We start from the raw sequence: 25,683 nt of genomic DNA on the forward strand, positions 1-25,683 counted from the left end.
AAAATACAATTGCAACTGTTTTGAACTGCTCTTCAATTTTTTTTCCAAAGCATTTTAAATAAATACAGGGTCTTTCACCTAACAACTTGATTGTATTTTGATTAAATGTCTTTCCAAAACAACTGCAATATAAAAAAAAACAAACAAAGAAAACTTTAATCTTGCCTCCAGAAGAACACGATTTTATGTCAAAAATATTTCAAATAGTATCAATTTTACCCCAGTGAGAAAAGAGCATTAGTAGACAGCAAGCTGAGTGTATGTATGCCAGGCATGTCTGCTGGCAGCAAAGAAGTCTCAACAGTGTCCAAGGCTGCAATAACAGATGTACAACCAGTGGATCAAGGGACAATACTTTGCTCATATCCAGAATATCAAATCTGGTTTTTGGCCAACCATACATAAAAAGCACCCATAAACTAAAGTGGAGTTTTCTAAAGTGGAGTATGTTAAAGCTTTACTTGTTGGGCACTTGCCCCATGAAGAGGGCCTGGAGGATGGGAGAAATTAACATCTGCCCCCACCAAATGCCTCTGGGGGGCAAGCTAGAAGATGCAGCCAACCTCTCCCAAGAAAGTGGATGACAGGATTACAAGAGAATTGACACCAACTCAAAAGTTTTCTAGAAAATAAAGTTAATGTGCCTTATTTTTCACAAGTGGAGCCAGTTCCAGCATAAGGCTGACACGTCTTCTTAAAAAACAAAGAAAAATCACATGCAAATTACTGTGATTTTGATTTCCTGGAAAGTTAACCTTTCTAACAGTAGAACAGGACTAGAAATAAAATTGAAGACAAAGAAGTTAATAACAAGACTCACCAAAAAACATCCTGACAACCAGTGCTGTTACAGTAATTACACATTCAGCTCTGTGAGAATATGTACAACATCACTTTTCCAGTGGAAGATAAACATTAGAAATTTCCAAGAAGGAGGTGGACAAGGGAACTTGGGAATTGTTATTGCTAAATTCATTAAGATGCCCAGATATATACTGGGTAAACTTTGAGTTTTCCAGGAAATAATTATCCACATCAAGCAGAAACTTTCAGTATTTCAGGAAAAGTCCTGTGTTCTGTCCTGAGACTAATCTGCCCTCTTTTCCAAATGGTTGCAGTGAACAGAAACCAGATAAATCCTGGAAGAAATAGCAGTATTCAGGGAACTGAGATGCAGTAAAACCCAGGCTGCAGGTCCCACACCTGCCCTGCAAAGAGAAGGGCAGGGACTCAGATCAGCAATCATCCACATGGATTGGATCATCATGCTACTGGCTCTCTGAGGAGACTGGGATCTGACTAGTTCTCATCAGAAATTCTTTCCCATTTATCAATGAAACTTGAACCAATAATGAGGCTTATTTGAATGTTTTGATTTTCTTAAAAAACAGCAATCAAAAGCAGTATTGCAGGATTCCAAACCAAGTGTAAGCAAAGATCCCTTTTCTCCAGAAATAATTTGTCATCCTTTACTTTTCAGCGTTGGTCTCTTCAACTTCTAACATCTTAACAAGACTTAACATTAAGATGCTCAGAATTTACCATCTCAGTCACATAATTCTATGTTGAAAAAACTCCATTTGCTTTTAGCTGACATCCCCTCCTGGCAGTTAGTATTCTTTCAATTTCAGACCTGTTTCTCTGTCCTTAACTGTCCACTTGACCTGACTTAGTTCTGAATGGATTTCCATGTGGTTTGTAACTTGTAATAGAGCCCCTTTGACCCTAAGATATGACAGGATTTTGTTGATCTGAGACTAATGCAAAGGACTAAGGACACCTCAGCAGGATTTAATGCAGGGGAGTAGTACTGGATGGCTGAATGACACTGCAGAGTTCAGGCAGTAAGGATTGACAGGGAGTACTAAAAGCCATCAGTTTTCATTTTTTTCATGTGGTATAATCAGAGGCATTTGTCTCTCCTCCCACAGTTTTCTCTCATGCATCTCCTTTAGGGTTATAACTATCTTTTAGAAAGATTTGAAGAGCTCTTATGCCTATCCAACAAAGTAATTCTTTCACCAGACCCAGGCTACAAGCTGGGGGCATGCCTTTTAACTTGCCAAGGAATAGATGAGCTGTCTGGACAAGGGGCCAATTTGGTGAGGTTAGGTATCCACCCAGTTTATCTGCAGAGACCCAAACAGCACATCAGATTTTGCTTTGCTTGCATGATTATACTGTGCTCAAAATAGTTTAGGTGCTACTAAAGAGACCCCAAATTTAATAGAGATTGTGCTGACCAAATTTTGTTAAACATATATTCCATGTTTAATATTCTCTTAAACACTTTTACCCCTCACTTATTGTATCCCCTCTAGTTTTACAGCTCTATGATCTTTTCTTCTTGGAAAATACTTCAACATGTGTGTTTGACAAGCATAAAAGGCGACAAGCTGCCATCCCATATACATATATGTAATCCTGTACATGATTGCTTAATTAATCTCCAGCAAGTACCTACAGTGAGAAGCTAGAGGAATACTTTTGGAAGGGCTATATTTGTATTGTCTCACTTTCTCTCTAAACAGGGAACCTTTGTCTTGTTAATGAGACTTTGAAACAGATCAGAATTTGGAATGAATGGAGGCACTTGGCTTCTTTGACCAACCACTGGAGAAACTAGAATCAGCCACATTTTTAGACTTTTGTATTGCAAATAACTTCATCCATTTCACAAAGGTTTTGAGAGGGAAAACAGCTTTGGGGACCAGATACAGAATATCAGAAAGCTTTGTTTAGTCATTTGGATTAACTTTAGTAGTATTTTCAGTTTTCTCCTAGGCATTCAGTCATTGTACAGAGTTGACATAAATTAATTTGACCAGTTCTTCAATGAGGTTTTTGGCTTTATGTTCTTTCTGGGAGCCCTGAAAATAACTGCTATCTCTAGCTAAGAGGCTGTGAAAGATGAACATGACTTACAATCACCCCTGGGCCTTTCCAGTCATTACTGGCAATCTACCACAGAGGTTTCTGAGTTGATAACCCCATCAATGTCTACCAAAAAAACAAAAAAAACAAAAAACCCCCAAGAAATGTATTGCATCTGAGGCAGTGGCTACTTTCACTAAATTAAGGCAGGTTTTCAGTCCACAGTGGGAGCATTCTGATATTTATTTGGGGAGGAATAGACTTTATATTTAAAACATCTCAAATAGATCAGCTGGGTTTTTGTTTTGTTTTGTTTGAAAAGTGTTCATAAATGCAATAATGAATTATTACTAATATGGGCATTTAATTCTGCATTTAAAGATATGGATTGTACAGGACTGGAGTGCCCACCAGTTGTTTTATGAGCAGTAATTGCAGAATGCCACAATATCTTTTCTGAAGCCACCTGTCTTCTAAGCAAGATCCCCTTAACTTCATTCAGAATATTCCATAGCCCACAAGTTCTTGATAATATGCAGCTAGAATAAATTTTAACAATGCTTCCAGACACTAATGCTGTTACTAATTTCTCTGTCAATCAAATAATACTTTCCCTGAATTTGCATAAATCTAAATGCTGAGAAAACACATATTTAATTCTATTTAGATTTCTGTAATTACATTTGCATCAAATTTGTTTAAAGGATATGTGTAATGGATGACACTAGCAAACCTCTATTGCTTTACTGGAATGGGAATAATTGAACATGAGAAGGGTTTTGGTTACAAGGCATAATTCAAAGAGAGTTTATAGATCACCTCTTTCTTAAGAAAAAATTAACAAAAAACAAATAAAAAATAGGTTTTCATAATTCAGTCTGAAGAATAAAAACTATTTTCTAGCTGGACTGACCATGTGGAAAAATGTCCTCAAATCTCTTTCAGAAAGATGATAACAGAACATCTCACAAAGTCAAAAAGTTTGGAACAAACTAGTACCTTAATACCAGTGAAAGCTGATTAAAATCTTAGCTCCTGCTTAACATACTCTGCTGGTAGTATGTGTGCCTGCTCTTTGGACACCTTGGACCTTGTCATCAATTTCATTCCAAATAGAGTGACCTAGGTTCTCTTTAAAAAGGAATTGTTTAAAAACACCTCCAAGAGCTTTCTGCTCACATTATTACACTTTGCAGTGATTTTTAAAGCCCATTCTTTTTGCAACCCAAGGCCTGCTAGTGACCGTTTAGTTTTCTTTCATTTATACTGAAAAACTCAATATTAGGTAGCAAATTGAAATGCTTTTTAAATTTTGGGTTGTTTTATAACATAGTCACACCTGCTGCAAATTAGAGTCTTATTAATGCTTGTTCAGTTTGTTCATGTTGCAGAGAAAATGACAAAACTGAGCCCTAACTGCCACTTTCCTAATGAGCACTGTGTCACAAGGCCAAAAGGCTCCTGAAACAATTCAAAGCCTAGACCTTAGATGGCATTTGCAAATGGGATAATATCTTTTTTCCTCTTTCTGCTAATGCAGGGAGAGACAAGAAAGTTGAATCCTTCCTCTCTCTGTTCAAGGTGCTCTGGTTTTGTCCTTTTACTGGGAATAACCTTAATCATAGGAAGTCACATTACTGCAGACATCCATATAGCATGAATTATCTTAAAAACGAAGGAGGTAAAATGAATAATGGCATTACAAAGTAGTGATTCCCCTCTCCAAATTTTTTAAAACTTGTTTCTATTTCCAAACTGATCAGAAAACATAAAAACTGTGCATAATAAATGGCTTAAGAAGATGGATGGAAAGCTAAAATTTTTACAACGCCCATAGGAAGACCATATGATGAAACTTTAGTTTGTGGCTGAAGCTAGAATCCTAAATCCATAGCCAGGGAATTATATTTAAATGGTCTGATTATCTGGAGTACTGCAAGCCCCACAAATCTGATGTAGGTAAAATTCAAGATATTTTTTAATATATTTTGATAGTAAGTTCAGATGGTTAAGATATGAATATTTTGGCTATGACTGATTTTCCTGGAAGGAAAAAAGAATTTTTGCTATGCATCACTTTCTGACTGCATAAATATTAGTGCCAGCTTTCTTTTTTAGTCTGTTCTTCCACTGAGGGCCAAAACCTGCAGTCACAAGTTTAAAATGCTGTATTACACAAGATAAGTATGTAACTTCTGACACAGGTTTCTGATACAAGAATCATACAGATATGCATATTAAGAATATTGTTATTACTCAAAATCAGAAAATAGGTCTTTAAGAAAAAAACCAAACCAATAGTAAAACTCAATGAATGAATGTAAAAAGGAGCCTGATTAGGTGGAAACAAACAAAAAAGAAACAATATGCACCAAGCATCAGAATTTTGCTTATTGAATAATGAGAAGATATGAACCAACACTGTGAAGAAAAGAAATACAGAAGTTCTATGAGGGAAGTACTATTAAAGTGAGAAAAGTGTTTCAGACTAAACAAATCAAACAGGACAGCTATCATTGTATGCTTCAGTAATCTATTTTTATGGATGTCATGGAGCTTATTTACCACTTCAAGGGAAAACATCCCCCACATCTAACTGGAAAAAAAAATATCGGTCAATATCTAAAAGAGGATTAAAGCTTCATACTGGGCTTTTTTCATTGATTTTCAAAATATGGAGGTCAGGTACTTATTAAAACACATGTGAATGTACCTTTTCACTAAGAAAAGTCAATCATCTTGATGGTTTAAGTCAATTTCAAAAGCCATTGACAACAACTATTCAGAAGCACAAAGATTTTCTTAATTTTGCCAACTTCACCAAGATTGGTTATTCTATGCATGAATTGAAGGTCCTAAGTAAAATTAAAATTATATGTCATAATGCTGGTATCTCTGGTAATAGGAGTGATATTTCCTTTGTTAGAATTATTGATATTATTAGCAGTTATAGATTGACTATAGACATAAAAAGATTTTCCTCCAGACCTAAAGAAAATCTCCTGGAAGTTACGAGGCCTCAAAACCTCATTGCATTTAATAAAATAACGCTAGTATCACTAGAAAGTAAATTTTACTTCAATAACAGCCTTGAAACTAAATAAAGAAATAAAAGCACATATCTGGCTTTAGTTCAGTGTTTACTTCACACAAATGCCTTTGCTTCACTGTGCCATTATCTACCAGCAGAGTATGCCATTACTGGAACACAAGCTCTCATTCCACTAATGGTATTGCTTAAAGAACATATTAAGATGCTGGCGTTTTCATTTGGGAGTTATCCATACATCTTCCACAAGTAATTACATTACCAGTAATCCTTTTAAGAGGCTCTCTTTGCTCAGTTGCTTTGCCAATAGCTCTAAGCTTGGTTACATGGCAATCGCACTCACTCACAGCGCATGAATTGGTAACAGATGAAGCAGCTAATACACTGGTGCTCTCTGATCAGTCACAAATCAGAGAGCTTGGACTCATCACAGGAAACAAACATGCTTTACAAAGCCCCAGATAGTTGGGTTTTATTTATGGCTATTTATTTAGTTATTTTATTTACAGCAGAGAAAGCTGAAAATAGCACATGTCCTTTCACATATTTTGAGAAGAACAATCACCAGGAAATAGAGCCACTAACTTTTCAAGAAGTGCTGGCATTCATAATGATATTAAAAAAACAAAAACAAAAGCAAAAAAACCAGTATCTAACGGCAGGACAAGCATCTCTTTCATGAAAGATAAAAGCAGTGATATGAAGATACGGAATACAGGGCATATCATGAAATACTCCAATAACACCAACATATTCAGAGTAAGAAGTTTTGCTAAATATTCAAACACTGCTTGAATTAAATCTGAAGACTATTTTCCATATTGTGAATTATGTTGAATTCATTAATAAATAAAAACTGTTAACCTCAATACTAACCCTTCACTTTTTTCCTGTAGAGTCTACTCCCTGTTGCTGAGACAGTGATTAAAAATAGCAACTGTCACCATATCTGTCAGTCAGTGTATACATAGATGATGCAGGAGGCAGTGTGCAGAAGTGTTTTTGAATCATCAAGCAGCAGTACACAGAAAGGCAGAGAATAAATTAAACCAAAAAATAAGCCTCAGGCTGATGTGTTTGAACTTCACTGCAAACATTCTTCATACATATTTAATTGCTCCATTGAGACTGTGACTGTTCTGGAGATGTTCCAGACATTATTTCCATTCCATTAGTACACTTGCAGTATGTGTACTCCTTAACCCAAAATGATTGATTCTATAAATGTCTTCCCACTTACTGACCTGAACGCTAATTGAGGTTGTGTATAGATTAAAAGAGAGTGTATGCTTTTTGAAACCAGCCAACATATATTGTAGCCACTGAAAGATCTTATGGCACAAAAAGAAAGTGGTACTCCTAACTGAAGACATCAGTATGTGGTTTCATAGAAATGCTTCAGGTGGGAAGAGATGGAAAACATACAATAGGTTGGCAAAGTTTGCTAAACAACACTTTAAACAGAAGCTTAATCCTAAGTCTGACCTTCCTGAAATGTAAAGCAATCATTCTTTGAAATACAATTATCACATGCCAGATGCTTTTGTCTGTGCTTGCACCTTGTAAATTAATTTGCTTTGGGAGAAAGTATAAATTTTTTACATTCCATAAAAATAAAACTTTAGGAGTTCAGATCATTTTATCAGTTCAGGTGCACACAAGAGGAAAAGTTGATTGTTTTTAAAGCATCTTAATTAAAATTAAGATAATGTTGTACACTGCTAATTATTCTACTATGAACCAAAACTTTTCCTGTTTAAATTATTAAAGGCAAGTATAATTATAGTATATCAGCTAAAATTTAGAGTAAGCCACCCTGAGGAAACAATCCTTAAATCTTCATAAACACTGCTTTGCTTCTAGATTAACCTTGTGGTACTGGGACATTCATATTCAAAGAAGGACAATGAAACCTGTGAAGAGCCTGGAGCAGAAGTCCATATCACAAGCATATGGAATAGTTGAGGGAGCTGTGGTTGTTGAGCCTGGAGAAAAGGAGGCTCAGGGGAGACCTTGCTGCTCTCTACATCTGCTTGACAGGAGGCTGAGGACAGGTGGGGTCAGTCTCTTGTGACCAGCAACAAGTGACAGAAGATGAAAGAACAGTTGTGCCAGGAGAGGTTTAGATTGGCTGTTAGGATAAATTTCCTCACTGAAAGGCTGTCAAGCATGGAACCAGCTGCTTGGAGGTATTAAAAAGACATGTAGATGTGGCACTTAGGGACAAGGTTTAGTGGTGAACATGGTAATGCTGGGTTAACAGTTGGACTTAAAGGTCTTTTCCAATCTAAATGATTCCACGATCACCCTGAAAGCTACAGTCTCAAATCCTTAGAATTTAAGACATTGAAATCAGTTGTACCATATTTTGAAAGAAAAAATGCCTTATAATAGAGATATGCTCATGAAGGTCCAGCTTTTATCAGACACTGAAAGAATACTTGGGAAATATTCATATACTGAATTTATAATGTTTACAATCCTGAGTATGTTAGACTTCATGTGACAGAATATTGGAGAGAAGCTTAGACAAGAAATCTGGACTGGTCTTTGAGAGAAGTTTCATCCTGAGAACGAATGCATTAAAAATTACATTTCCAGTGCTGTCTTCCTCCAGACCCTCCAGATCAAATTTATTCAATTTTAAACTGATTGTTTCCCACTTAAATTCAATCTCTTTCAACTCAGTATATAATTTAAAAGTCAAAAAAGATATTTCCAACTTGTTTACTGTCATTGAAAACATGCATCACTCTATCTCCTTCCCAAGACCTACACTTCCCATTCTATGCTAATTGGCCTTGAATATTTCAGTAGGAGAGGTCAGGTCAAAGCATGCAAATAACTGGAAGCTGAGCATGTGTTGAGGTTCATTTTTTATTGGCACACCATTTCTGTGAGTGTGAAATATCTGTTTCTAGACAAGGGATTGAGCCCATTTCTGTGCCATGTTTCTTTTTAAAATTAGAATTCCAGACAATAACCTCCCTGGGGCAGAGTTCACTTCTCCTGGGCTGTGCAATGCTGGCACAATGGAGGTCCCATATAAGAGCATTTATCATAGCAGTTCATTTTCCAGCCATGGTCACAGGTGTTTTTTTATACAAAATTCATTTTCTAAAAGTTATAAAATTATTGTTTCAGTTTATAGTAGAGATCAGAGAATCAGAATGGTTTGGGTTGAAAGGGACCTTAAAGATCATTTCTTTCCAACTTTTCTGCCAGCACCTTTAACTAATACCAGGTAGCTCAGAGCACTGTCCAGCCTGGCCTTGAACACTTCCAGGGTGGAAACATCCACAAGCACCCTGACAATCTCTTCCAGTGCCCCACCACAGTCACAGGAAATAATTTTTTTCCTTATGTCTGGTCTAAACCCTCTTTCCATTTAAAGCCATTCCTCCTTGCCCTATCTTGACACCTCTTTGTAAAAAGTCTCTCTCCATCTTTCTTGTCAGACCCTTTAGTCATTGCAAAGCTGCTATAAGGTCTCCCTGGAACTCTCTCATCTTCAGGCTGAACAACTCCAGCTCTCTCAGCCTGACTCCATAGAAAAAGTGCTTTGAATAAAAATTCAAACCAACCCATCTAAATGAAAAGTACCATGCATGAAAAAGGGGCTTGTACTGGAGCTCACAAAGGCACACACTCTCAAAGAGGTTTGCTCAGAACTGGGACAAAGCTGTGTCTAGTATTTTTAAAATAAGAATTACCTACCATTTTTTTATTATTTTAAGCATAGTGTTGAATGAATTAAAGCTGCCATAGCAAGTCACAAAACTGAAATGAAAACCTCCTTCAATTTAATGCAACATTTGATAATTTCTTGGCCCTTGCCCTTTACCTTCTCAATTTTAAGATAATCTTTCATAAATGAAATAAAATTGAAATTATTCTATAGTAGAACTAGCAGAATCTGGTAGGATGTGTAAAAAAGAAATGGGGAAGCAGCAAACGAGTACAACAGCAAAAAGCAGGAAACAAAGCTTTCAAAAAATGAACCTTTCTCAAGGCTAAAAAGTCATTTTCACTGGCTTTGCTTTACTCCTCAGCCATCACAAAAAAGGGCTGATGCCCTTTCCACTGAAATCCAGAAAGATTTACTCTTTGTCTGCATGAGAAGTAGCACTGTGCTGACCAATGCACCAACACAATCAGTAATACAAAGCAAACAGCAGTAAACTGGAGTCAAGGTGCTTTTGATTGAAGGGGTAGATCAATCATTTCAGTACATAAAGAATCTGAAAAGATGGAAAATGTCAAGTACTGTATTAAAAATATTGTTATTTACACAGTTTACTGAAGCTCTTTGATTAGTCAATATCACAAAATCACTATGTTCATCAGGATGACTTCCTGCTAGACAAAGCACTCTCAAATATGCATGGTCTGAAATTTAAATGGCAGCTGGTTTTGTAAGGGCTTAACTGCTAACATGATTTTTTTTGTGTGTGTTAAAAGAAGAAAAATCTAGCAAAGATGCAAAAGTATCAAAACACACATTATGAAACCAAGAACCCTGCAGGGTACCTTTTGTTAACAACCTTTTGTTGTGATTTCATTGAAAATTTAATCTATTCTTTGTTTTAGGCCTTGCTTTTTCCACAGTCACAATTTCAGACAGACAACATGCAATTATCTGAAATAAAAATACAACCACAATATTCTCATTATGGTGCCCAGCCTAAAAAAGACAGGAAGTTGAATGCCTTGATTAAGATAGCTGTCAGCAGATGCATTTAATTTTACAGCCATAGCAATTTTTTCAAAGTGGAAAAGAAGTAAGAAACAGAAAAAAGGCTCCTTACATCTAAATTGACATTTTATACATAGACTAGATAAGCTTACATACATTCATATTTATAACTGTTTTAAGCACATCCTAAAAAGTAGCTTTAATTAAGTTTTCTTTTGCATTGAAAGGGGCTCATTCTGATAGTGATCATGGGGTATAAGAATCTGAGTGGGGACAGGATGGGACTATGAAGTCTGGCAGCACTCAAATAATAACTTCTTGCTCCAACTTTAAGTCCAGTCTTCGCAAAAGACAGGGTACTGTAATTTTCTCTTAGGCCTACATAACTGAATTTGTATACACCAAGCTATTTTTCTTTCTTTTAAAGTTAGCATGTACAACCACATTCTAGTCATGTTCAGCAGTTTGAACCAAAAGATGTGATTTCAGTGGAACCATTATTACTCTGTGGCTGTAAACAGAGCCACAGGTGGATATGGTGGAGAGTTTCACTAATTGTATTTGAAAAATTGATGCCTAAAACACAGCAGAAGTCACATCATGAAGAACTATGGGGAAATCAAGACGAATAAATTTTTTTTAATCAGACACTCAATGGATGACAACTGCCATATCCTTCTGAAAACTGCAGATTAATAACCTCATCCAGAGTGTCCCCAGGGAGACTGATTTCAGTTCACATTGTTAAAAAATCCCATTAATGCTGGTGGAACAGCTTCACTGTGTTAGTGCATCCAGTTACACATGAAATCCACAGGTCTTAAAAACATTGTTTTCAAGCTGACCTTCACTGGGCACAAATCAGTTTCAGAATTGCTTCTTCAGATGGATCTGAAAGCCAAACATTTAACACAATCATGTGTAAATATTCATTATTTACAGAAAACACAGGAACAGTAATCCTTCTTCATCAAGGGAAGATTGGTGCCTGACAGTCTCAGTGGCCATCTGTGATGGCCTTACACCATTGGCAGACAGGGAAAGAGCAACTGGCATCATCTACCTGGAATTGTACAAAACATTTAACACTGTACTGCATGGCAGCCTTTTTTCAAACTGGAGAGACATGGATTTGATGGATGGACCACTGAGTGAACAAGGAATTGGGTGGAATTTGGTCAGTCACTTGTGATGGGTTATATTCCCAGGGGTTGGAATTGGAATGGGCGCTGTGTCACATCTGTCGGTGACATGGACAGTGGCACCAAGTGCACCTCAGCAAAGTTGCCAACAACAAGCTGTGTGGTGTGATCATCGTGATGGAGGGAAGGGATGACACCCAGAGGGATTCACAGGATTGAGGGGTGGATCTGGGCAAAGCTCATGAAGTTCCACAAGGCCAAGTGCAAAGTCCTGCAAGTGCAGGTGTAATCCCAAGCACAAATATAGCATGGGCATAGAACGGATTGGATTAGTTTGTCCCCTTGACAGAGGAGCCCTGGGGGAAAAGACTTGCAGGTGTTGATGGACAAGAAGCTTATTGTGACCTGGCAATGAGCACTTGCAGCCCATAAAGCCAAAAATGCCCTGAGCTTCAGCAAAAGCAGCACAGGCAGCAGGGCAAGGGAGGGGACTTGCCCTTCTATTCCACTCTAGTTAGACCCCACCTGTAGTGCTGCACCCAACTGTGGGACCCCAAAAGAAGAACATAGACTTGTTGGGGGGAGTTCACAGGAAGAACACAAAGGTGATCAGAGGGCTGGAGCACCTCTCCTATGAAGACAGGCTGAGAGAGGTTGGGTTGTTCAAAACAGGGAAGAGAAGGCTACTGGGAGACTTATTGCAGCTTTCCAGAACCTAAAGGGTGCTATAAGAGAGGTGGAGAGGACTTTCCACAAGGGCATGTAGTGATAGGACAAGGTGGAATGGCTTTAAAGAGAAAGAGGGCAGGTTTAGATTAAATATAGAGAAGAAATTCTTTCCTGTGAGAGAGGTGAGGCACTGGAAAAGGTTGCCCAGAGCAGTTGTGGATGCCCCACCCCTGGGAATATTCCAGGCAAGTTTGAATGGACCTTTGAGAAACCTGGTGTAGTGAAAGGCATTGGCAGAAGGGTTGGAAAGAGAATTTGTGATCTTTATATTCCCTTCCAACCTAGGCCATTCTACAATTCTATGAGAAAGATGAGTCAGAAGTTAAGCCAAGTACATCAGCAAATTCTAAGGCACAAATTTAAACATACCATTAGGGAGAAATACAATTTTAATGAAATACTTCAGCATTCCAGGAAGGCAAATAATTTCATTACACTAATCATCACATTTATTTTAGAAAACTCTATTGATTTTTGGAATCCAGCCATGACAAAGTCTATGAACTCTGGCTGTGAGCATGAGCAGCTGAAACACTTGCTTTCTGATCTCCATTGAACTTTGTGGGCTTTCAGAGTTCACATCTTGCACAAAACCACTGGCTGATGCTGCAGCTTCTCTACGTACCAGGTCTTTGGTGTGATGGATTCTTTACAGCTTTCCCAAAGAAACGAGTTTCAGTTCAACTGGCCATGATTTGTGCTATGATTTTGCCAGGCTTCTGCACATTGAAGCAAGGATGCAAGACTGAATGTCTACATTGATAGTGTGAAATGTGCTTCTGTTGTAAGAATAATAATCCACAATGTGCATAATGATGTAATTGCAATATATAGAACTTTTATCTTGGGATAGTTATCTCAATTATGTGACTATCTATCTATCTATCGATATATATATATATATATATATATATATATATTTTAATATTTATTTATCTTTTGGCACTTTTTTCCTGCCTATATAATCACATAATGCATATTACCTGACAGCTACACTCATCCTTATTTTGGAGTGGACCTAGAATGAGGACTAGGTTAGCTGCAAATGCTAAAGATAGAAAAAAAATTCTAGTAACAAACAAAGGAAGAAATGTAAAGCACTCAAACTGAAAGAGGGCAATAATAAAGCAAAAATGACATCACTGATTCTGCTCCCATGGAAAATCTTCCAGGGCCAGAGTGGGGGAGGAGGTGAGAATTCTGCAGAAGTAGAGAGAAGGTGCCATAAAAGGACTTGCTCCAACTGTGGTTGAACTGATAACTGCAGCTACCCATTCAGAGAAAATATTTTTTTGGAATTTCCCAAGGAAAATTTTCATCTAAGAATTAGAGCTTTTCAGTTTTTGGCAAAGAATGTGATTTTGTGGAAGTATTGCCATTTGGGAGTGCTGTTATTACTGAAACATTGAAGACACTGCATTTTAAAAAGTTTTATTAAAGCCATACATTGCATGAAATATTTTTTAGTAATTGTTCATGATATACCTCTTTCTCAGTAATAGAGATGGAATAAAATATACTTTTAGAAAGAGGTGAACATGGATTGCTATATCCATTCAATTATGAAGGCTATACTTAGGAATCCAGCAATTATGTAGGAATAAAAATGTTTTTTTTTCTAACAGGCTATCATCTACTGAATTGCAAGTATCTACCAAATATAACTCAAGAAGCTTAAACACACTGAGGAGCTGATAACATATGGTATAAAATATATATGTATTACAGTGGTTCAGAAATTTAAATCCAAATTAAAGGTGAAATTTTCATCTGTAGGCTCAGTCCAAAATCTTATTGTAGCTAATGGATGATGCTTTTCTCTCTTCAGTATAATTACCTTTCAGTCATATATTTTTTTTAAAACCCCACAAATGTTTCCACACTGGAACTTGCCAGGGGGATGGTGTGAGTGCAGGGCTGTTAGGGGCTCCTTTCCTCCCCTCTGCTGCCCTCTCAGGTGTGGCTGTGTGTGTGGATGCAGATGAGCACGTGTGTTCTACTTCACCTGAGAGAAAAGCTGCCACACTATACTTCTCTGCCAACCCTTCTCTCATTCATGCAAATACAAATAAGAAGCAACATATCTTTTTTGTTTGATTTGTAGGATTCTCCATCAGAAAAAAATAGGATGAGACCACTTTAGGTAATGTGAATGAGAAAAAAAAAAAAAGAACTTAATCTTGAAGCTAAAGTGATCTCACAATTTTAGTTTGTTGCTTTGGTTTTAAAGTATTTTTTTTTTTAATCTCAGACCTCCCAAAACTTAATTATATCTCCCTCAAACGCTTTACCTTGAGAAGAAAAGTGAGATAAAGAGTAATTTGTCTCACTATTCTTCCTATCATGACTAGGGTGTGGGAAAATGCATAACACAGCCTTTCCAAATGCAGACTGGCAGAGGCAAGCTACAGATTTATTCCTTGATAGTTGAGACAGATGGGAGACTTCCACCTGCATGCCCTCCCACATGCATACCTTCTCTCTGCTCATACATAAATAATGTCATGCAAGCATCCTCTCCTCATGCAGTGCATTAGCAGTCTGTGCAGAACACGCTCCATGTGGCCACATGGGAGGCCTGGGGAGTGATTGCAGTCCTTAGGATGCTCCCAGAAAAGCCAGGGAAAGTTGAGACAGACCACAATGTTAGGACAACAAATGTAATGCCAGAAGCCACCCTCCCTACAGCTGACCCATGGCCCCACATCATCCTGACCCTTTTCCCTGGTTTCTGCAAACTCTGCAGCCTTTTGGGCTATTGCTGTGCTGGAGGAAGGGAGAAGGGAAGGAAAAGGGCAGACATGTCCTGCTGGGGACTGAGGAACACTTCCAGCTGGAAGCAGTACCTGCTGAGGAGGGTGGATTGGAGGGAGAACCCTGCACTGCTGACACAATAGTTCTCATGCACTCAGGAGTGGGGGCATCTGAGAACAAGGTCCAAAAATGTATCTGACTCGTGGTTGCCAAGATTCAACCATCCTGGTGAGTTTTGACCACCTCTACTTTTCCATACTAGAACTGTAAAAGTGCTTCATTATTCAAGGGGAAAAGCTTTCCTCAGGACCTGAATCAGAGAATTTGTACAGGACCAAACATAGATTTGAAGAAAAACTTTCCTGCAAATATTTTTGATAGTGCAGGATTTTTGTATTTATGTGATGTCGTCAAATATTCAAAATAATACATAATGAAAACTAAAATTAGGCATAAACCTTAAACAATTGTCATTTACATGAAAGTTCAGCACTCTGTATTATGATTAATTATTTTCAACACTTTTTCATGTCAACAGTGTCCTTTCACAGCATAGCTTACCAATAATACCCAGAAATTAAATAAATGATCATAAAAAACATTTAGTCATTTCTTGAAAAATTATAATCGTACGTCTTGGTGGCCAGACTAAATGCAGCAATTATTATTCATGGACAGTTTTATCCTGACAGAATACATTTAACAATGCCAGACTAGATTAGTAGTCAGATCACTCAATATAAATAATCTATGGAAGACCTTAGAGAATATTTGGTATTGAGACAAAAATGGAAATAACAAGAAACTTATGATTGTCTTGCTTACCCAAACTGATATTATTCACTGGGATTATAGTATAAGATTTACTGTGAGCAATAATATTGGAAGATATTTGTATCTTCTTTTATACTATTTATGCTATTTACCAGGAAATCTGCCTTACCTTTTAGATGATTGCAGGTTTCTGTTCAGTAGTCAGTACCTTATCCCAAGATAAATTACTTAAATATGAAAGAATTAATAGATAAACTTAAAAACCTCCAAACCAGAGAGAAAATACTGTCTGTGTCTCTAAATGTACACATATTATATAAACAATTATTTCACTATTTCATGTAGTTTTATTTGTGGGAATGTATACCAAAAACTCTGACTCAAACTTAAGGAAAGGTTTGTTTTGTTTCAGTTAGTACACAACTTTAATTAATCAAGGTATAATGTGTAGTTAGTTTTTCTCAATGTAGCCTATAGAGAGAAGAATTCTTTTAGAAGCCATCTTTCGAACATTCATATATCTGGAAAGAATGTAAATTTACAGTATATACTTATCATCTTGATTGTGAAAATATAGAATATGGAAATAAAATGTATCAAACCAAATGTTCAAATAGCTGCATAATAGAAAATCTCTTATAGAAACAGCTTTTATTTCTTTGTAGGAGATGTGGCTATCTATCTCATTAGGAAGTTTTCTCTTCTTCAGGGTACAAACTATTTTCCAGTTAAGAATACTAACCTAAGGTATGTTTGACACTATCCAGTATAAACATATGTATATAAATTAGAATTCTGTAGCAATTCTGCACAATTATTTTGAATAAAACTTCTAAACCTATATGACTAGGTTGATTCAATAAAGTAAAATACTGTGATTCCTAACATACATCTCTGAGCATGTGTAGTTGTACTTTTTATTTAAAAGAGCTAGTGGAAGATTATGCAAATACATACTAAGAGAAGAATATTTAGCTTGTGAAATCAAACAGCAAACATAGAGAATAAAAAATTTCCAATTATCTGCATTGCCTTATTTCTTTTCCATGCTGGTACTGTTCTGCATTATTTCAGACTAGAATCCTGTGTCAAAGAACAATTGTCTTTATTTCACCAATCATTGTGTACACATACAATGAATGTCTAGCCAGGGACACCACAGAAATGGATTCCAGCCTGGAACTTGCATAATCAAAGGTTCAGCTTGTATATATTGCTCTGTCACCCTGTCTGCAATCAAGATTCAGCTGCACAATCCACTGTTATCTCTACAGTCCCCCATTTTGATAAGCTACCTTGAATATCAATTTTCTGTTACCTGGTTACACAGACCTCAGCAGCTCTTTTCCTCTATTCCCATAAACTGGTTTCTATTTGAAGGTGCTCTGTTTTTTCCCTATGCCTAAAAGTCCATATTCTTTCTGCCTGGATCACTGTGAACCCTCCATACTCTATTAGGAAAATTTTGAGGACAATTAACATTGGAGCAGTTTGTCAAAAGAGAGTATTCAGGTCCTGCCTCTATTGAGCAAACTGTGCACACAGCCAAGAGATGTCATTATGATTTTATTCCAACTACTATGCCCAGTTCTCCACAGGATATGGCAGGTCACTGCAGGAGACACTGCAAGGAGGAGACAGGGATTTCAGGCATAAAGCAGGCAGAGGCAACCCCAGGTCTTGGTGGCAGAAAGCTGAATGTTAACATGGGCAGTGACTGCACAGCCTGAGCACGTCCTGGGGCACTGGTGTGGGCTGCCTCCAACAACATCACCTCTCTGTACTGCTGGGCAGAGCTCACTCCTCTGCAGATGGGTAGGGGACACCTTTAGTGCAGGTTGGACATCTCAAATGTTTGCAGGAAAATTTAAAAAAAAATTATTTGCAAAACAGTCTTCTTAAATTCTACTTCTGCCCCTGCTTCATCTAATATAAAACATCAAAATTAAGTACGGTTCTATATTGTCTTCTTTATTTATTTTACTACTAGCTACAGCTGTTGACTTGTCATCAGACTTGTCCAAGATCTTTATTTGACTTTATTCAATGAACTTCTCTTTTTGCTTCTTTCAAATTCCTAGTCCTCTTATGCCATATATAATTTGTCTCTCCTAAATCAGCCGATTTATCAACATATCAATAAAAATCAGCCTGTTTCAAGTCATGCTTATAATTTTGCAATACTGATGGGGATGACAGAGCACTGGAGACAGTGTTCTGTAGTGAGACTCATCTGAGTGCAGGTAGTGCAGATATTTAACTCCTTGTGTGTATCTTTCTTTTGTGAGCCACATACATGTCTGCACATCTTAGTAATTTTAACAGGGTTCAAGATGCTTCATTGCTACCTAGAAGTCCTCTTGACAACACACTTTCTTAAAACATGAGAAAGTGTGTTTGTATTTGCATTGTATCATTAGCAATATAACAGTTACACAAAGCTGCCTCAGAATGATGGAATTAACCATGAGCAGAGCTGGGAATTACCAAAATGGAGAACTTTTTAATGAAAAAAATACCACCTCTGACTTCAATGGAAGTTGAAGGCACTTCAAAGTACTTCTTAGTGATGGACTACACAAAGGCAGATAGCAACTGATCATTCTTTAGCAAGATGAGCTATTAGTGGAAGACTTATATTGTGAAGAAATTCACAAGACAGCCAGAATCCTTAGGAGCAGCCAAAAAGCAGTTGGTGACAATATTTCCAGAGAATGATTTAAAGTAGGAGGTGATAAGATAAATCAAAACCTTTGAGAATTAGTTGCATTGGAGAGCTGAAAACATTTCCAAATGAGAAACAAAGCAGGCACATAATGAACTAAGATAATCAAGTGGATGGTGTCTTTACCACCCTTACAATCTCTCTATCTTTTGGTACATTTACAGAAGTTTTCTAATTTTGGAAAGTAAACTCAAAAATAAAGACTTTAGCAGAAAAAAAAAGTTTAGTTAGTATCTAAGGTTTTCATTTCATCAACCACTTTAGACTATGTATCACATATCTATACTAGGAATAATCAAAATACAATGCACAGTACTGCACTAGCTCTACTAAACAGGTGTGCTACTAGAAGATGTCCTGAATAAATGGATTTTTTCTGAGATCTCTCTTTCATGTAATTTTCAAATTATCAAGTTAGTCTTTAAATTCTGTCACGTCACTAATATTTATGATGTATATAAATAATGAATACCACTTCAAACATTAAAAAACATAATTCCTCAGCCTTATCAATATAGCGGGAAAATTATTATTTTATTCGTAACTTTCACTGCAAATTGCTGAGATGATTTCTAAATGTTAGCACACTTAGTCTTACTAGTCTTCTTAATTGCATTCAGTGAAGAACTTTATCAAAACCCTTGGGAAAGTCCAAATAAATTATATCAAGCATTTCTCCCTCATCCATTACTTTGATGACATGTGCAAAGATTTCTAATGGATCAGAGAAGGTTTTCATTCAACAAAGATTCCCCAGCTTCCTGTAGCAGAAATTAATCTAAAGCTTTGCTCATAATTCTATTATTGATACATAATGATATATGATATATAATAATGTAATATATTCAATTAATTTATCTAAAACTGAACTAATACTTACAGGCCAGTAGGATAATACTAGTTTGCTGAAAAAAAAAAAGGCAGAAAAAGCAAAACAATTTCCAAATTTTAATATTCCATTTTTCAATACGCAGTTAAGTGCTAATAACATTTGCATCAGCTCAACCTCTTCAGTTCCTTATAAGCTTTGTGTGCAGCCAATCAGCCATTTGATCCCAGTTCCTTTTCAAATTTCTCTTACTTTTTCCTTTATTTCCTCAACTTAGTATAATAGCTCATTTTAAAGTGCAAAGTACTTCATTGCATTTTCTGCAGGAAACTCCATACAAATAAATCTTTCAGCTTCTCTGTAAGAGGTCTTTTGAAATCTTTTCTTTTAAAAACAGCAGGTCTAATGATATTTTCATAAGTTTTTCTGATTCTGATATAATTGAAAAAATCCTTGCTATTTCTTAAATCTTCAGCTGTAAGGTCTTCAGACTGCTTCTTAAAATATATATTGCATCTTCCATTTTTCCTGACATAATTTGTGTTCTGTTTCAATAGTTATATTCAGCTGGAATCTATCTGGAAGAGGCTACATCTGTGGTCAAATAAACTCTTAACCCTCACAACTTTTTGCATTTATTTTTAATATTTTTCTTAATCATCTGAGACTGATGTGACATTTTAAATCCTATTCATGAGGTAATTCAAAGTATTGCTATAATTAATTTCATAGCCACAAAGGGAAATTCAAATTTCTATTTTATTACAAGGAATTACAGCGGGACACCCAAATATTATTACATACAGCAAAAATCTTGCAACTCAATTTTAAAGTGTCACAACAGAATAAAAGAAACTGTATAAATCAATTTTAAAATTATATTTTTACCTCAACTATTTTGATTAGGAATTCCTCACTCATGTACCATTTCTACAATGTTTAATTTTTTGTTAGACCAGATTTCCCTTTTTTTTTTTTCAATCATATCTCTTTCTGCCACAGATGGTCATAGAAGATAAGTTTTTCAATGCTTTATAAAAGGTTTGTTTATAGTGATTTGATTTTACTGTTTTCCTACCAGAATAAAATGATCCTAATGTTTCCTTTCTTCCAGAAAGCTCTGGCAGACTTTCCCCAGTCTGGGTAGGGTTTGTCCTGAAGCATCATATCTGTGACCTATAGGGAAAGAAGAAACAGCAGAGATGTACATTGGTGTTGCATAAGGCAGTACTAGCAAGGACTTCAGGAACATTTCTTTTTTATGTGAGGCACACCTGTATCACTTCTTATAGTGATAAGGGACAGCAGACTAATAGTATGTCCAGTGTTATTTGCAATCAAGATAACAAAGATTGGACTACATATTCTGCCTCTAGAAGTGCATGCAACTCCTTGAGAAAAAACAAAACCTGTAGAGATCCAAAGATAAGAAGATAAGAGGAACCAGTGTAAAAGCTACAGTGAGCTACAGGACGTGAGAAAAATTCCCCTGTGTCTGTGAAGCTTTCTGGCCCAGTCTGGGAGAGGGGAACCACTTCCCTGAGAGCAGCATCAGCAGAATTTCCACTCCTGAAATCAGAACTACAGCTAGGGAGTGGAAGCCTGTGAATTAAGCACTATATAACATTTACAATGTCCTCTCCGTTCCTCCCATCAGTAGAAAAAGCACCCCTGGGACTGGCAACAGAAAAAAACCCTTAAAACTTGCAAAAATTTTTAGAAGTATGAAATATTTATTCTCATTTTCATAATTCCTATCTAAAGAGACCATCTGTTTCTCTGTCCAGAGACTCATATGTATGCAATACTTCTGGGTGGTACATGAAAGTATTAAAAATTACTTTCAGCTCAGTGAGGGAGGTGAATACCCCTCAGGCACCTGCTTCTTTGGGAAGCTGAGTTTTCATATCCATTTACTTCAAATTAACTGTACTAAAAAGCACCAAAGCTACATCACAATAAACTTACAAATTCTGTTATGCAAAAGGTCCAGAGTGGAAAACCTATCCATTTGTAAAGATTCAAGAAATAATAAATCAGATAAAAGAAATGGGGTGACCACCTGCTTCAAAATGCAGATAAGTAAGCCAAATTCTATCTCACTGTTATCAGAACAGAGTGGGAAATTATTATATGTTTTGATCAAAATGAAAGTAAACCTTAAGGTTCCAAAGGAAATTACTTCAAACTGAAGACAAAATATCACAGATGTTTTCAAATTCAGTTTATCATCCAGAGTGTAAGCTACCACTTTTAATCAATGGCATTAAGAGTGCTTATCAAATAGAATACGTGGCAAATAACTAAATTAAAAATGGACCCAACTGCTAAATTTTAGTTTTAAGTCCATTTGGAGCTAAAACTGTTCAAGGTATTAGCCTGGGATGGGTCCAAAGGATAATGATTATGTTAAATAAATAGAAATACACATTGTAAAATTAATCATTCCATTACACCGAATTTTAACAAAGAACAGATAATATCCTAAAACACCACCTTTATTAACTCTTTTATGCGGGTAGATCTTTTCTCTCATCAGCAAGCTATAATATTTTTATAAGATCCCAATTACATAAATAAATATTTCAATAAATATTTAATTCTGAACAAGACTTCTGCAAATATTTAATTCACTACTTTAGTAACACTTTTTTTTTTTTTTTTTCTCTTAGGAAGAATCTACATAGTAACGAATATTTGCGATGAAGAACAGATATTTCAAGAGGCTTTATTCAAGTTTCAGAATAGTTTCTCCAGATGCTTTCTGGAAAATTATTATATTTGGGAGAAGGATGCAATTTGCAGCTCTATGTCCAATTATTAGAGGAGTATGTTTCATAAGAATGACATTCGAGATGGAGATATTTTCTAAGGAAAATGGCAAGATGAGTCAGGAAATGTTCTTTCTGATATCAAATAGTTGGTCTTTCATCTTCCAACTTCGGCATTTATTTAAAGTCATATCACCAGATCAATGTCAGGTCAGTTGCAGCTAAATTGGCTGAAGCAGAGACAGTCATTAAAGGGATGCATTCCATAAAGAAAAATCCAATTACCTTTTGCATTAGAGAAATCAAATTCATTTTCTGATTTGGTCAAGGACAGTCACAGAAGAAAACAGCTCACAGGAGAAAAGCACTCAACACTGTCATACAGCAGACAAGTTTTAGATATATACCAAATACCCATTGTTTTTAGAAAAAGGAAAATATATATAAATTTGAATTTAATTTGCAAAACTTCGTGTAAAGAAATGTGCGTGCTTTTCTTTCTCTATTCCTATTTCACAATGTAATTGCTGGACAGCGCAGATTTATCTCTGCTTTACTGGACTATGTTTGAAAACATTGCTGATACATGGGAATTAAAAAAAAAATTAAACATTTTAGTAAATGTCTGCCTGCATCTTTCATAATCAAGATAAAATAGGGAAAGCCACTTACAGTGTAATTAAGTAATGTATCTTTTTCTTGATCTACGAGATGCAATATACTTTAATCAATAATTACATTGCTTCAGTTCAAAAAGGAATGGCCTCTACATACAGACAATGTATACACTTTCATTTTATTTAGTGTCTCATGAGAGAAACAGTTACTCTGTATTAAATTGCAAAAGCAAAACTGTATCATACATACTCCCTGACTTTATAAGTTACACAATGCATCAAAAAACTCCATTTCCATTAATAATTAGTCTGTCATAAATATTATGAAATCTTAGTTTTAATTCTGCAGTATAAATTGTGACTTTATCAACTATTAATATTAGTCACTTTATATTAATTATGATTAATTATGATATATTCATAATGGTTTAAAAATATATATTGCTGTCTTTAATAGCAAAATGTTATGATTACTATTTTTCTGTTACAGAAAAATTAAATTGTTTTCCTTTTGATATAATCCATTTGATGTTTGATACAATCATCAAACCACAGAAGGGCTTGGGTTGGAAGGGACCTTAGAGACCCTCTAGTTCCAACCCCACCTTGCCATGGGCAGGAACACTTTGCACTAGACCAGGCTGTTCAGAGCCCCATTAATAGCTTATGAGAGATACAACTATACAATTTATCATAAAATCATTTGAAAAAATGCATTGTATCACATAGAAGAAAGAATCTGGGATTCAAAGTCATTCAGAGCAGTAACTTAATTGGATAAGAAGTGCAGAAAGCAAAATCATAAAAAAACTTTAAAACAACAAAAAAAAAAAGAACAAGAAGATGCCAAAGATACCAAGATGTACCAAGTGGAGCAGTAAGACACCTTAAGGATCATTTATTCCTTCCATGCAGCTATTCTTCGAGCCTGTTTCTCAGGATACTTTGCACATATTTTACATCTCTCTGTAGACACCCATGTCAAATGGTGCTAGTCGTACCTCACAGGATCCTTCACAGCAGAGGAAACCTCTGCATGTCTGCACTGGGAGTGTCAGACAAGGCAAAGTATTTCTTCTATTATAAGCTAATAGCATGTAAAACTTTCCTTAAAAATTAAAAATAAAAAAAAAATAAAAATAAAAAAAAGCACTCATACTTTGGTCATGCCTACAAAGTATCATCGAAATACTTCACTAGCAGGAACTATGCTAACATCTTCAGAGCACAAAGAGATAATCCACAGAAAACTGATGTGGCACAGGCTGCTGACCAAGCTGTTTTCATCTGACAAATTGTATTTTACAAATGTGGAAACATAAAAGTACATCAGTTGTTTTAACAGTAGCACTTCTTCATATAAGCAGCTGCAGAAACTGTTTCTTATTAGACAAATGGACTCTGGGCTTTAGGACACAATGTATTCTATGCTGCAATATTCATGAAGTGGAGACAAGACCTAAACAGAGCATTTTCATTGCTTTATTCATACTTTATTTGACCTAAGATCCACAAGAAAAGCCTGAAAAGACAAACCAAATGGTGAAATATGAAATATTTTTGCATTATTTTACAATAACATAATGAGTAGCAAAAAGTCTGATGGACAGTAGGACTCCAGCAGTAAAGAAGATGTTTGTGTGCAACCACTCAGCCAGAAGGATGTGGGATCATGGTGTTATTGTTGGAAAACAGAGTGCCCTGAGAAGCTGCATTTGCCAAAATATATCTGTCACTGTCAAATACATGACTCAAGTATTAGAAGTTTTATTTTTTTTCAATTTTTAGAATTTTAAATATTTTAAATCACAAACTTATTCACAAGTAGCACTATATCAATATCACCTGACAATCAGCCTTTAAATAGTGCATAACTTGCATATTTCCCTCACCCCAAACTCTATACAAGAAACGTTATTTTCAGTCCTGCAACTGAGGCATTTCATAGATAAGAGTGAATATCATAAATTCTAAAATCTTTCAGGAATTGTAAGGATGCCCTAGTGACAGGACAGGCCAGAGGGCAGTTTCCCATAGCAAGACCATGAACATTGCATTCCTCATCAACAGAGTCCATCAACAGTTTTGCAAAGACTGAAGATTACCTGTGTGTTTCTGAAAAGTATGTGAGTTTTTTCTAGAAAAAAAGACAGGGGCTAAATCAGGTTAAAGTAATTATGTTTTCTGAAGTCAGAGTGTGAAGTCAATGAGAGCTAATGCACATCGCTGAGGGGACACACTCCCCTTGCTTTGCTGTTATGTGCTTTTAGGTAAGAGCTATATATAGGTGTCCCACTAACTGTACATCAATTCTTTATCATATCTCAGTCTTTAAGTACTATACTACATCACCAAGTGATTATATACCAAGCTAGGGAAACATTTAGGAGTCAGTCATTAAAAGTTTTCATCCAACATTTTTCTCTTCTTTGAGATATGCAAAAGCTGTGGAGCTGTTCACTTGATGTAAAAAAGTAACATATAGGGAAAATGTTTTTATTCTTTTTTCATCTGGATTTCTGGGAGAAAATTGTCTTCTGTGGATGGTGACCAATCTGATACTCCTCTATGACAGCATGATAGGATGTGTCAATGAGGGGAGGATAGATGATGTTATCTTTCTCAACTCCAGCAAGGCTTTTGACTGATAACAACGTCATGGATAAGCTTAGAAACTGTGGGTCAGATGAATGGACAGTGAGGTGAATCAAGAACTGGCTGAA

At 36.1% G+C, this 25,683-nt stretch overlaps 1 protein-coding gene across 4 annotated transcripts in view; it reads right to left on the reverse strand.

Annotated features, from left to right (window-relative positions):
* The window catches only part of TMEM117 (transmembrane protein 117), a 175,913-nt gene that overhangs the window by 44,730 nt on the left and 105,500 nt on the right, over window positions 1-25,683 (reverse strand). For all 4 annotated transcript variants that reach the window (XM_079304154.1, XM_079304153.1, XM_079304155.1 and 1 more), the window contains one exon: window positions 20,651-20,748. In XM_079304154.1, the coding sequence (XP_079160280.1) occupies window positions 20,651-20,748 (98 nt within the window). The remainder of the gene's footprint in view (window positions 1-20,650; window positions 20,749-25,683) is intronic.

Source organism: Erithacus rubecula, assembly GCF_903797595.1.
Source record: "Erithacus rubecula genome assembly, chromosome: 4".
Lineage (NCBI taxonomy): Eukaryota > Metazoa > Chordata > Aves > Passeriformes > Muscicapidae > Erithacus > Erithacus rubecula.